Source organism: Stegodyphus dumicola, chromosome 4 (assembly GCF_044657685.1).
Source record: "Stegodyphus dumicola isolate Sdum_Otavi_A_Nest chromosome 4, ASM4465768v1".
NCBI lineage: Eukaryota > Metazoa > Arthropoda > Arachnida > Araneae > Eresidae > Stegodyphus > Stegodyphus dumicola.
Window position 1 is genome coordinate 117,730,029 of NC_140771.1, and position 14,177 is coordinate 117,744,205.

The window sequence follows — 14,177 nt, forward strand, 5'->3', positions numbered from 1 at the left end:
CATCCGAAAATGGCTTGTTGTATTTATCAAGGTTGTAGGCTAAAACTTGCTTCTGTAGCGCTAGGTTTGAAGCATTGACCTGCTTTGTAAGTACCGATGGTTTCTTCAGTCTTTTCATGCACTCTGCAGATTTTATTTTTCGTTCTTCATTGCAAAGTTTGCAGCTAACTTTACTATATTTTCATTCGTGTTGTCGTTTCAGATTGTACTTCTTGAATGCGACTATCGTTTCAAAACACACTAATTTATTTCCCTGCATTACCAAAGAAATATTTGCTTGTCCATTCTTCATTAAATGTACGACATTCTTCACCAGTTTTACTTTTTTGTAGAAAATATCAGATGAATTGTCGGTTCTAGGAAATTTTTCTGACTTGACAGTCTTGGCGGGCCACAAGAAACTTTTAGCGGACAGCTCGCTTAAAGTAATTCTTTCAATGCATTCCAGAAAGTGCGTGTTTAATTAATGAGAATTTAGATTCAATTTCTGACTCATTTGTTAATTTTTATGAACTATTAAAATTATGAGACTTTATTACCATAGTGTAAAACGTTACTATCGCATGCATGAATGAATAATCAATATAACTGACTGTAGAGAACCAGTGTGACAGCTGCATACGTACTATCAATTACAGATCTCTGTAGGGGTTCTGAACTAAATCAAATGAATACAGCAAACACAATTTTGAGGCTCTTTTCTCTTAAACAGCTTCTAACTTCGCATGATTGATTCATTTTCGCCAGGCTCAATGCATCTGATTATTGCACTTATCCATCTGTACAATTTTCATTTAACAGTATCGATCCATCACATGGTTGTTTTCGCTTAACTGAGACTGAGTGATATATTGTGAATATTTCAGTATTAAAGAGATGTAATTTGGATATAAAGTTCTGTTTAACAATACATAACGGAGCTAAGATCTTTTCACCCTAATATTTAACCGATTATGTAAGAATGTATGTATGTTATTATCAGAATAAATGGCGGTATTTTGAAGGCTACAGCACTTATGTTATTCTGGTAGGAAAATGTATAACATTACTTAATGTGTACCTTGTGTTTATTATGTAAGTACCAGAAAGAAATTATTTTATCGCTTTACTGAATAAATAACCGAGATATTGTTATATATTTAAGGTTATGTATTACATATAGGTAATGCAATCAGTTATTACATATGAAATGTTTTGTTGTCACTCGTTTAAGTATTGCATTGTCCCAATTTCCGATTTTTACAAATGTCCGTAATTTCTCATTTATAATATAGTACAATTTAACAGTAATTAGCCAAACTTTGATAAGTATCATGCTTATTATCTAGTTTTAAAATGCAATATATAAAAATACATGTTGTTGCCGTAAATTGAAACTAATTCAGTGGAGTCGTGGATTAATTTTATGCATATTACGCAAATATCTTTTATTTGCTTTTGATAGTAATTCAACCATGGGTCGAGTGACCAGTTGGCCGAGGGATTAAGACCGTGAACACCGGTATTTCGGCCCGGCTTTGGACCCCAGCGAACGGCCTAGCTGCATGGATGTTTTCGTAGCTGTGTCCATCATTGAGACATCCCTTCCTTTAGGCACATAGCCTTTCCATGCTTTATCATATCCAAATAGTTAGGGTTATTGATTCGTCTCATATTTATACAAAGGAATACAATAGCAATACTTTTCATCGAAACCTCAAAATGAACATATTTGTATATTTCGCGATAAAAAATGTATACTTTAATAATACTATAATTTAATTTAATCCAGAAATTATAATCTTAAGCACTGGCAAATTAGTATCGTGTCACATTTATGTACAATGTCACGCAACTCGAGAATCTTTAAAAAGGACCCAAGATCCTTGTAGTGAGTATAAACAAAAAATATTATCAAATTACAATCATGACAGCTTAAAACTTCTCTTTAATTTGGTTTCAAGTTGGATGAAAGATTAAAGGATGATATTTTCAAGTTCGTTTTTCTACGTTCAAAAATTCAATGATATGTTATGTAATGGCTCTTTATTTAAGCAATCGGAGTATTTTCTAGACAGTTTGACAATGGTTTCGTAGCAAAAATATTTTTCTTGTAATTTCTTCTCTAATAATAAAAATGTTTTCCTTTTAATTTGTATATTGTAAAGAATTAACGAATTTTTACTGTATTCTTTTATATATTACAATTATCACAGCGAGTTGCTTATTCGGGATCCCGTATTCAAGTTCGGGCAACACTAAACTTAATCCATCTTACCAGACTCTTCTAATAAAAAAATCTTTACTGTATCTTGAGCTACTATCAGAATCGGTATAATTCACACTGGAAAAAAAATTGATAAGTTCTAAGAATATATATTGGTATCATCAAGACAATACAGAGTTAATTGATGGAGTAGCTTGGGCACAGAAACTTAAGTACTGTATAGGACTCTTTGATGAAGTTTAGAACTAGGTTGGATGCATAATTCTAGTAAACTAAAATTCTTAGTAATATTAAACTATGCCAGTTCCTTATATGCTACATATAGCAATTATGTAGCACGCAAGGAACATTCTCCAAATGGAAATATTTATCGAAATTTTTATAACTAAAAATAAATTCAGCATAACAATAAATATTATATTGAATTTAAGACCTTAAGCTGTATAACACATATCAGTATTTTCTTGTATATTTTAATTTACTTAAATAAGAAATAAATGATAAAATTCAGAAAAATTCTGGATTTTAAGAAAAATTTGGGTTGAATCAACTTTGAATATGTTTAGATATTGTGCTGCTAGGGTACTAGGTAATATTTTGCTATGAATTTATTTGCACTAGCTTAGATCGAGGTAATGTTAACAATATCGTGTATGATTTTATTTTAGTTTCCATTATGTGGTGTAGATTTAGAATACAGTAGGTGATTTTAACTCGAAAAAAATAAATGAGATACCTAAACTAGTGCTTCCCAACTTGGGAAGACGAAATGAAATTGTAGGGAATACTACATTAAGAGTAGCTTCTGTTTGTAAGTGACTAGTGATAGGTAGGGCTATTATTTTATCATGGTGCGAATTCCCGTGATTACGTTTTTGAATTTTACTGAATTTTGAAAGGTTTCGCGAGTATCGGAGTTTTCCTTAAATTTCGAAGAAAGCCACGGATTCTGAATTTTTCTATTCATCTTTTAATTTCTGTTATAATTATTAGATTATTTTAATATTTAATTTTTGCAATGTTTTCCATTAGAACTTCCTCAAAAATAAACTGCGAAGTAATCGTATTCCAAAATCCGAGCAAGTAGATTTGAACTCTGAATGACTAAATTTTGTTGCAACTCCATATTATGAGTAAAAGGTCGTTTCTGAAATTACTTAAAGTCACCTTTTATTGCCCATCTTTGATGGCATAAAATTTCGATGCCGAATGATCCTTTTTCAAAAACACGTTACTTTATGAGAAGATCTGTGGATGTGCAGAATATTGTATAAAAACATCAATAAATTGCAATCTTCGTATACAATACGCTACTGAATATGTTTCCAGAGCTTGTTTAGTTTATAAACTTCGTTTAAAAATTTTATAATATAATTATATAATAGTTTTTATATAATTTTTATGAGAATTTTTTGTGTTATTGCTTCGTTTATAATACAGACCACTCGAAATGTTATTGTAAATCTTCAGCCGTAAAATGGTTAATATAAATCACGAGTCGCGAAAGTTTCCCGAATTTTCACTACATACTACCTCAATGACAATGTTAATCAGGTTTTCTTTTTTAATTCATCGTTTACTTTTTACACGTTTTTGTGAGATAATTCATTTCTCTTATCGAATGGGATTCAGCGAACCAAACTTCCAGTTCGTTGAAGTACGTTATAGCGGGGCTGGACCATAATATTAAAAAAATTAGAAAGTTATATCAATTTTGCTGAATGTAAGTTTAATTCTGGTGAAATAGCATTAATATTTCTTAGTTTCTATTTAATCCTTAAACTTGCTTCTTGCTATTTCAGCAAAAATATATTTGTTAATACAAAAATACGGAATATAGGGTAAAAATATTACTTATATCTTCTTGTGATCGTAAATCATTAAGCAAAAATTAACTTAAAGTTTTTTCAGTCTGAATACTTGTCTGTGATGCCATGCTTAATGTTATGAAATGCTTATCTGTGATATGATCATGCTATAATTTGCAGGAGCTTTATTTTTTACCGAAATATTTTATGCGACGATGTTTTAAAACTGCGAAGATTTTGCATCGCACTTTTTCTCCTATTGTTGCGTTAGAACTGTCACGTTTCCTCCTTGCTCTCTATTCTGCCGCGATGTTTGTTATGCGATGTTTGATATTTTCCTCTTGCGTTGCTTTCATCCCGATGTTTTCACCAGTAACCCATAAAATTGCTGCACTGAATATACGTCATATGATTTACTGCAGTGCTCCGCAACCTTTTCTCACCTGCGACGCACAAAAAATCTTTCTGGAATTTCGTGGCACACCAAAGAGTTCCGAGTTATCAAGGAAGTGCCGAAAAAATTCAAATGCTGACACACAATCCCACACACAACCACACAACAGTGAAATATATAAAAACATTTAAAATAAAGATTATTAAGGAAAAAAATTGTCATTGTGTATTAAATACATGATAAAAAATTGCAAAATGTCAAATACATGTATTTGATTGCGGCACACCTATATCCTACTCATGGCACACCGGTTGCGGAGCACTGATTTACTGCATAGGGTAGACATATGATGTGACATTGATTTTATTTTATGCAATATTATATATTATTATAGCAGTGATTGTTCATTGAATGAAAATACTAATTAAACAAACTCTAGGGGTCATGTAGCCACAGTAGATTTAGGAACCATTATTTTAAGTTAACGACATATTTGAAGCACGATTTCGCATCTGAATGTAAAGGAATTATATTATTAACACATAAGTACATAACAATAATTGTTACACTACTGTTAATATATTATATGCAGAGTTTGATCGATGTAGCTGCTTAAGCCAAATCCGGGTAAACAGGGATAGTAGTTGGATATAACAGCGATTAATAAATATGGAACTTTAGAATGGGGCAGTCGTTGCTTTCGAACATTTTGCATTATTTGTTCTGCCCATGAAACCGAATATGGTTCATTCCTTATGATAATATTGAAAAGAAGTACGTTTGAATCGTAGTGGAGAATAAAACTTTTAATTTAAAAAAGTACTAATCAAAATATGTGTAAAGAGTCCAATCAAATATCACTAATCAAATACGCGAATTGAGCTTTTCATTGTATAATATGTCATAAAAATGGCAAATTCTTAATTTTTCTTTGTCAAATGGTTCATCTTGTGGAAGTATATGTAAGTATTTGTCATGTAGTTATTTTATAGTCATATGTGATACAGAAATAAAGAAAGAAACAAAGTATTGCAACATGCATTAGAGAACTATTGAACATAGAATAAGTTAAAGTTACATCTCTTTGTTTGCAATCACTTATTCAAAGTGTAAATTAGAAAATTTTTGCCGTTATTAGTAATGAAAAATATATCGATTCTTCAAACTGTTTTTTTAACAATTTTATATTACTATGGCAAAAAAAATAAACTATACAAAATGTGCTTTTAATTTTCCATTAAGAGAAATTAGGCTGCCATTAACTACGGAATTGAAAAGAATTTTTATCATTACAGTAATAAATTTCTTTAAAGGTTCATAAATGCTTTAATTGTCTAGCGCAGCTATATATTGTAGACTTTTATTAACAGCTTCACGAGCTATGAGAACATAATTGTTTTGTTTCGACACATGTCTTTCTGGCGTTTTTCAGAGGGTCAGTTCAATATATGATTTCAAAAGATGAAGTTGATGAAATTTGAGTATATATAAGTATTTACCTCACCGCTTATGAGAATTGAAATAATGCATTACAAAACAAGTTACAGTCATTTGGAACTGACGGTGAACACAAAATTTTCTTTCAACAGTCTTTGATATTTACGAACCTGAATATGTCTAAGAGATGTTACAGCTAACAGCTACTCAAAATCTTAACTTACCATTCAAGTATACCTTGAGCGTTTAGTCTTCAGAAGCTGGACTGGCAGGTAGCCAGAGTTAATCTGAATTTTCATACGATTACGAACTACTCCTCTAAATTTATACTAAACTGCTTGCCACTCAGATCTGCATAATCACTAGAATGAGCCGAGAAGGCCGTGATGAAATGAGAACATGTAAATGAAGTGAACGTGTAAATAAAAATCAATTTGGTTGGTTAAACTCAAATATTATAATGCCGTTGTATAAAATTTTAACTTTCAGAAGGAAATCGAAAAAACAAAATGAACGAGTAAGATTGAAAAGCATGCCTTCCTTCTAACTGATTGAACTGAGAAATTAAATCTAAGTTGATTGAGACCTAGAACTTAATGCTGTTTGATGTTTATCACAGCTTAGAGTTTAGTATGACAAATACTTTACAGATGTGATTGAACAGCGCGGTTGATATTAAGGGGTATCGATGTCAAGCAGAGCTGAGCTAAAAGTGGGAAAAAATGACGGGGGCTTAAAATTAAGCTTTAACAAATTAAAACTATTGTAAATGTAATTAAACAAATACTTAGAGGCGCAAACTTGAAATTTACTTTTAGGTGTTAAATTTTTTGGCACAATTCTTTAGAGTTTCCATCAACATTCACTGCAGGGCAGAAGTAATATATCATCAGATTCTATCTTGAAATCTAACTTTGTGTCGTCTCTTGACAATAGCGAAACAAATTTTTCCAGAGTACAATTTATGGATTTCAAAATAAGTAATATCGAAATGTCCGAGATATCAAGCTGGTATTCAGGGAAGTAACATTGAGTTTCAAACATAACTTTTGCATATTTCTATTTCACAAGGGTTCAAAACTTTTGATTCCCTTTCTTCGTTTCACTTGAGACAGTATTTTCAGCACTTGCCGATGACAGACTGAATTGCAGGGTTAATTTTAAGTATAAAGTGTTGTAAACAAAATTTGCCGTTACCCTGTTATTATTTTTCAATTACAAGCGAAAGGCGAGAAAAAAATCGCAGGTTCCAAAATTTGAAGATGTGACATCTGATAAAGAAGAAACAAGCTAACTTTTTTATTCACGGTCTAATTTATTACAAATATCATAGAACTGTATATTAATACTCTTCTTTAGAATCAGGGTATTTAAATTAATATTTATTTTACTTGTATAATTATAATTGCACAATATTATTAATTTGCTCTCTCGCTTGATAAATTCTAAAACTTCAGCATAACTTTTTTTTTTCATTTTGGGGTCAAAAATTTAAAAACGTACATGTACCTCAAGTAATTTCTAGCAGAGTTAAACTTCTAGCTGTGAGCTGTACTAATTCTATGCAGAGGTCAAGAGTCGTAGGTTTAAAAAAAAAAAGTGTTCGATCTTTCAAACACTTTTTTTAATCTACGACTGTACTACAGCGAATCAGCAAGCAGTTTTAAATTAATTTTTGTATTTCTAGACTGTCACACAGCTATGAATATTTTTCTCTCTTTTGTCTTCTAGCTACGTCTGAATTTTTTGTTTTGAAAGCCAATGTCATTTCTTTCAGCTTTGACAATTTAAATGTGACAAATCATTACGTTGCTTGAATATTTTATGAAACGTTACTCAGCATGATCGATTTCAGACTCATAAATCGCTGCTGTTTTTCTTTTCAGTTATTGCTCTTTCCTCGAACTCAACTCCTACCGTTCCATCACCAGTCGCAGAAACCAAGTCTGAGTCGCCTATTAGTGCTAATTCCACAATGTCTCCGCAGAATAAGGTAAGTGCATATTATGTGGATTGATTAATTTCCAAGTTCTTGCTTCGGGTTATTGTAAGATTCACAGGCTATTTAAAATATAAAAGCGTTAGGCATATTTTTGTTGCAAAAGCTGCTTAGAAATAATGTAGTAATATATAGCGTAGTAAATATGTGTGTACTGCTTTATTTAATAGTTATATTATCTTCTATCAACTTTGAACCGATTAACTTTTCATTAAAATGCTGTAAATTACTGAAACAGTTCACTTGTGATATTAATAACCACCTTTGTTCACCTTTTTGTGGAAGGGGAGGGAAATCAAACTCCATACAATAAATAATGTAAATATTTTACTTTGCTGCAACATACTAAATGCAAACACAGAATATATAACATCTTTTGAACGCAATTATAATAAAAATAATCGCTTGTTGCCACATTGCTGAAACAAAATCATAGAAAACGTAGTTAATTTAAAAGTAAAAATAAATTATTAATTTAAAAGTGTTTTGCGAATAACAGCAGCGCCCTCTTTCGACGAGCAGCAATACAGTAAATGTCATAATACATTAGCGCCCCCCCCCAATGACCCTATAAGCAGCTTAAATGAAATTTAAACAAACTTTAATTATAAAGTAATTGAAATAAATTAATAAATAAATTATCCATGGGACCAGTTTATGGACTGGTCTCTTCATTTCACTTGAGACAGTTTTTAAGTTCACTGCTCTTACTGTGCTGTCAGTTCCTTTATAGGTCAATATTACTCTTGCCTTTTCGTACTTTTCCGCATATTGCAGATTTTGCTCCGATAATCCAATGTTTTGTTAGTCCAAAGAGGCTTTGTCCCTGAAGGACTATTGTTTTCGTTTTGAGATTTTGCGTCGATTCACTACAAACGGCGAATCACTTTTCAAACTGTTGCCACAAAGTATTATCGCCCTGAGTTATATTTAAAGAAATTAAATAATTAAAAATCTGCATAAATGTATGTATATTTCTGGCATTGTGATAAAACAACCGCACCTAGACCCATCGAATTTTAAATGACGTAATCCTCCTACGAATATAGACATGTGGAAGACCAAATTTGAAATTTGGAATTTGTTTTATTATCGATTTCCTGTTTTGTAAAACATTAACGAATTTTTGATTAACAAAACTCAAGGATTTCAAAGCTTAAAATCTGAAACATCTCAGATTTTTTTTTCATCGCAGAGTTAACCAGTTTTACTCCTCCATGCATGTAATTAAGATTATAGAGTTCCTCACTTTGGAATTCTAAGTTAATGTTGGAAGTGAAGAATCTAAGAACTGATAAGCGAATAATCGCTTGAGTTCGGTGACAAGAAACAACAAGATAGAAGGGTAACTAACCCTTTATTATTCCAATAAGATTTAACAAAACTCCGCCTGGGAGTGTACAAGCAAGCCCGCACTTGGACTTGAACTTAAAAGACTAAGAATTAAATTAAAACTAAGATTAACTAAAGAAGTATATCCGAAGCTATCAAGGTTCAATTCGAGTTGGCCCCTTAACTTATTTGACTACGAAGCTTAGCAAGGGCCTGAGTACGGCCGAGCGTAATAACAGCTTTGAGAGAGAGAGTGGCCAAAAAGGCAGACGTGCGTAAATCAGAAACTCTGATTCTCTCTGACTGAGTAAGTAACTTCGTGGTTTAAATACCGCTCCTCCTCATTAAATATTTAGCAAGTTTCCAAAACTACGTTCTGGCCGGAAGTAGTAAGTTGAAGTTAAGAATTTGACAGGAAAGGAACTTTAACTTAAAATTTAACTGTTAATAAAATTAACATAATCCTTACAAGGTGATAAAATTTCACTTATAATTTCGTAACAGAATGATTCTTAGGCAATATTATCAAATGTTTCATAGACTGTGGTAAACTGGCATTTCTTAACCCCTTCGAGCCGGGTAGCGAAAACGCGCGCTTATCGCTGAGGCCGGCAGTGTCTTACGCGAGCGTCTCTCCAGGGCCGGGGGCTTTTTTGCTACTAAGCCTAAATCCATGAAATTTCCGAAGTATCAACGCATTGTTTAATAATGCTCTATAGAATATTTAAACGGCTTATGCTTTATAGATATTTTTATATATATACTTTAATTACCTTATTTCTTGTTTAAATGCATATTTTACACATTTTATTTTAATTACTCACCATTTTATGAATTTTAACATTATACATCTGAAAACTAAATATATTACTTAAAATTCTCTTTTCGTATGAAAAATTTGAAAACAGGGATCTACACACAGTCCTACGTTACAGTCCTTGCACTCGTAATAACTCATTTGCCGTTTTGGAGGATTTTTCCGGGAATGTGAACAAACGAAGCATCGTCGTCTCATTTTCTTATCAGTCTCTTCTGAACAAAGTTTTGGAAAATGTCTTTCAGTTACCGTAATTTCCGAAAGAAAGGCCGCATCAGCGTAAACGCCGCAATAGATTAAATTGCGCGTGACATAGTCATGGGCCGTATAGATGCAAAAACTCAACCTAAGTCCTGATATATGACATACCAGTTAAGAAAAATGCATGAAATGAAACCATAACTCAAAAATAAATTAAAGGTAAAAAATGTATAGCTTCTGTGCCGTTTAGAGACATTTTCAAAAATTTTCCGCTCCCTAATTAAAAACTATCCAACAAGTACTTGTACCCTAACTGATGGGATCTGTATTTGGCAGAATGCCAAGAAAAATCCATTCATGCTGAAGGGGAAATACGTCAGAGTTCGTTATTGCGAGGCAGGTGGAGTCGTGTCCGCCTTTGAAAAAAATTTCAGAAAAGGCAGGGGTGGAAAGAGGATGGGTCCTGGAAGATTCATCGAATGGCAGAGGAGAGAGACTATTCAAACTGATGAGAATGTTGATTTGAAAGGGGGAAGAATGTTATTGTTCTGAGATCTCGTTTAGGGTGAATAAGGCATGTAGGTCCGTTTAAGGAAAAGAACGTAAACAAAATAACGTTCGCAAAAAGCAACTGAGTGGTCTTTTGTGTGGGAACAGCACCAATCTATGCACAATGACAAGGCCATCCAAACTATGTACAATAACCATCATAGGAAATATTTTATTTTTAGTGCACCTAAACGCCGCATGGGTAGAAACGCCGCACCCGCTGAAAATTTAAGTTTTAAACACGTAAACGCCGCGGCGTTTCTTCCGGAAATTACGGTAATCTTTCAGAATCAATATCAGAATATCAGAATTTCAGAATCAATATCTGAAATATTTTGCATCATTTCTGCTATTTCATGCTCTTTTAAACATTTTCGACGCTTCGACATTGCAACGGTAAAAACAAAGAATTTACGTCTAACAAGATCTAATTATTTTCTAAAAACTGAACTGCAAACCGAAATACCCAACGCTTTAGAGCAAATAAAACTTCTCTACTTACAGTAAACAACTACCACGTGCGAATAAAGTGCGATTTAAAGAGACGTCATAAATCACGCCATTCGGAAACATTTATTACCCCGTTTGTTTATATAATCAAAAACACGTGTATGTGAGTCATGCTTCTCTCATTTCGAGTAGAAGGTCTAATGTACATGTATCTAAAACCATATGGACATACAGTGCCATCTTGTGGCAGAAATTATAGTTTGAAAAACGTTCCAAAGTACTGGCACAAATACGTGACAGTCGGTAGAGAACGGAACAATCCTCTGGCAAGCCTGCGTGTCAGCCGGTAGGTAAGTGTGTTCGTTGCTGGGACGTATACGTGACAGTCGGCGCGAAGGAGCGTCCTCCTACACGTAGCAATCCACTATTTTCCAAGAACGGATATAAATAAATTAAAGGACTCTTCTCGCTTTTCCTGAAGTATCTAGTTCTTTTTTATAGTCAGTAGGACTAGTTTGATTACTATATCATGCGAGTCTTTTAGTTCACTTGTTTCTAAAGAAAGAAGTGAAAATCCTGTCCCCCCTCACATTTTCCGATAAACCTTAAACACCACGCTGGAACGCTCTATAATTTGCTCCAAACTGAAAATTTCTTCCAAAACTGCTAAAGTAACTCCAACTGAACTATGAAACTGTTAACCAATCCTTCCTGTGTCCTTTCAGTATTTCCGTTTTGTCTACATCTGGTAACCCTTTAACCCATTTGTTTAGGCCAACTCTTACAACTTTTTCGAAACCAAATGGGACCTAATCACCATTTTTCATTAAGAACCAACTTGTTAGCCGAAATTTCTCTAGTAAGCGAATCTGCGGGATTATCTACAGACGGACAATAAATACCAATCACTCGGACTCGATTTTTTCCCAACCCGATTCGCAAAAACTTTCTTCATCTCTCCTCACCATATACTCACCACTCTGACCCAATACCACGCAATGCAAGAATCACTCCAAAACACAATTTTTTTCCACCTTCCAGTTTTATTCTTGAACCTATCTAGTACTAATCACTATGGCCATAACCATACCGGCCATATTAACCGCGGCAGCTTTAATTTCTTTAACGGTGACACTCTAATTTTCGACATTATAAAGGGCACTCAGTAATTCCCACTGTTCTCACAATATCTAAAGTAAACAACTGTTCCGTAAGCCCTTCGTGAAGTGGCGCAAAGCACATTGCTTGCTCGTTCTTACAATCCAGAAAACAGTATCTCGGAACAGTAACGGCCATTAATTTTCCGGTTTCATTACACACGTAATCTACGTTTGCCGAAAATGATGTGGCAAGTCATCGTCCCTGTCACACGCTATCTCCCTAATTTCCTGTATCGATAACTTTACACTTATCACAAATGGCGCAATCTAGGATCAAAGATATTTGCCGCTGTCTGTAAAACACATCTTTTAGTGTTTCGCAATGTTTTCCAGAAGTCCACCAAATCTTTCATCTACAACTACGACCTAACTCTTGTCAGGATTCCATTTCAAACCTAGCATTTTCAGTTGCTGAACTCTCACTATCTTACCGTCACTAACTCCATTTTCTAGCCGCAGTTTCTCGAACTCTTAATTGTTCGACTTCAATTTTCTCAAATTAAACTTACCATTCTTTAATATTGATACAGCATATGACGACAATTAAATGACTCACTCAAACTCTTTCCACCATAATATAAATCGTCTACGTAAGGTGCTGATTTCAACATTTAAGATGACTTAGGTTTACTTCTTTCAAATTTTTATATTCTTCAGTAGAGTTATCTGAATACCAAAAACTTTTTTAAGAAATTTCTATCCGTCTCATAAATGTTTATCATTAAAAAAGGCCTTCTCTGTATCACGGTTGAACGCTATTTTGAAATTACGAAAATTTAGAATTACCTCGAGAATATTTCGATTTAAATTTTGGCCATTTTCCAAACAATCCTTCAGAGAAAGATTACCTTTAGATTTTGCACTACAGTAAAGACTATCTGAATTTCGGCTGTTTCTGTATCTTCCTTAACTGCTCTATGTGGCATAAAATACTTATTCTCATATCTCTCACGTTACTCAATAACTTCCAGTCTGTTTTTGTCATTTGTTTTTTCCTTACGCTCATCAGAAACCCATAAAAAACCAAAAATTTTTAGAAAAACCTTTTTCTATCTCATCAAACCGCTTTTTAGCTAAAAAGGAATTATTTTCTAATTCATCGTAATTAAACTTCCATTATTAAATCAGTTTCATTTCTCTCATTCACAAATTTTAAATTTTTTTCAAATTCATGTATCAACATTTTATCAACTACATTTAACTCTTCCTTTTTTACTTCCTTGGACGAAGTAAAAAGTATTGTAATCGCGAAAAGTTTCAGGCAACATACTTCAACGAAAATATCCAATTTGACCGTTATCGAATGCAATTTAACGATGTTTTCGCGTGACATCTTTATGTAAGGACAGAATAAAAGACCCTTTTTCTCCAAAAAAATTATAAAACTGCTTTAAAATGAATTCTGAAAAGAGTTTTTCGTGGTGTCTGTACGTACGTACGTATGTATCTCGCATAACTCAAAAACGAGTGGCTTCAGAACGTTGAAATTTTGTATGTAGGACTGCTATAACATGTAGATGTTGTAGAATATTCTGGAACGAATTCTTACTGGTTTAGCCCAGAATGTTCTCGAACACAAGCCGAAAGCTATATAAACCCTGCTGGCCCGCAGTTAGTGAAAGAGTGTGCCTCGTCGAGAGGGCGAGTCAGAGTGCGCCTCGTCTAAAGTGCGATTGCGAGATAAGTTAGTATCGAGTGGTGTCTCGTCTAGCGAGTCAATCCCTTCGGTGTCGATCGAGTTGACAGCCGGGCAGCGAGTGACGAGTGGGTCGTCGAGTGCACCGAAAGAGTCTCGTAGTTAATCGCGGTTAGTGCATCGTCGAG

General features: G+C 33.5%; 1 protein-coding gene across 1 annotated transcript in view; it reads left to right on the forward strand.

The window, feature by feature from the left end:
- Positions 1–14,177, forward strand: part of LOC118197762 (uncharacterized) — a 268,218-nt gene that overhangs the window by 212,098 nt on the left and 41,943 nt on the right. The window contains exon 4 of the mRNA XM_035369305.2: positions 7,732–7,838. Coding sequence (XP_035225196.2) covers positions 7,732–7,838 — 107 coding nt within the window. The remainder of the gene's footprint in view (positions 1–7,731; positions 7,839–14,177) is intronic.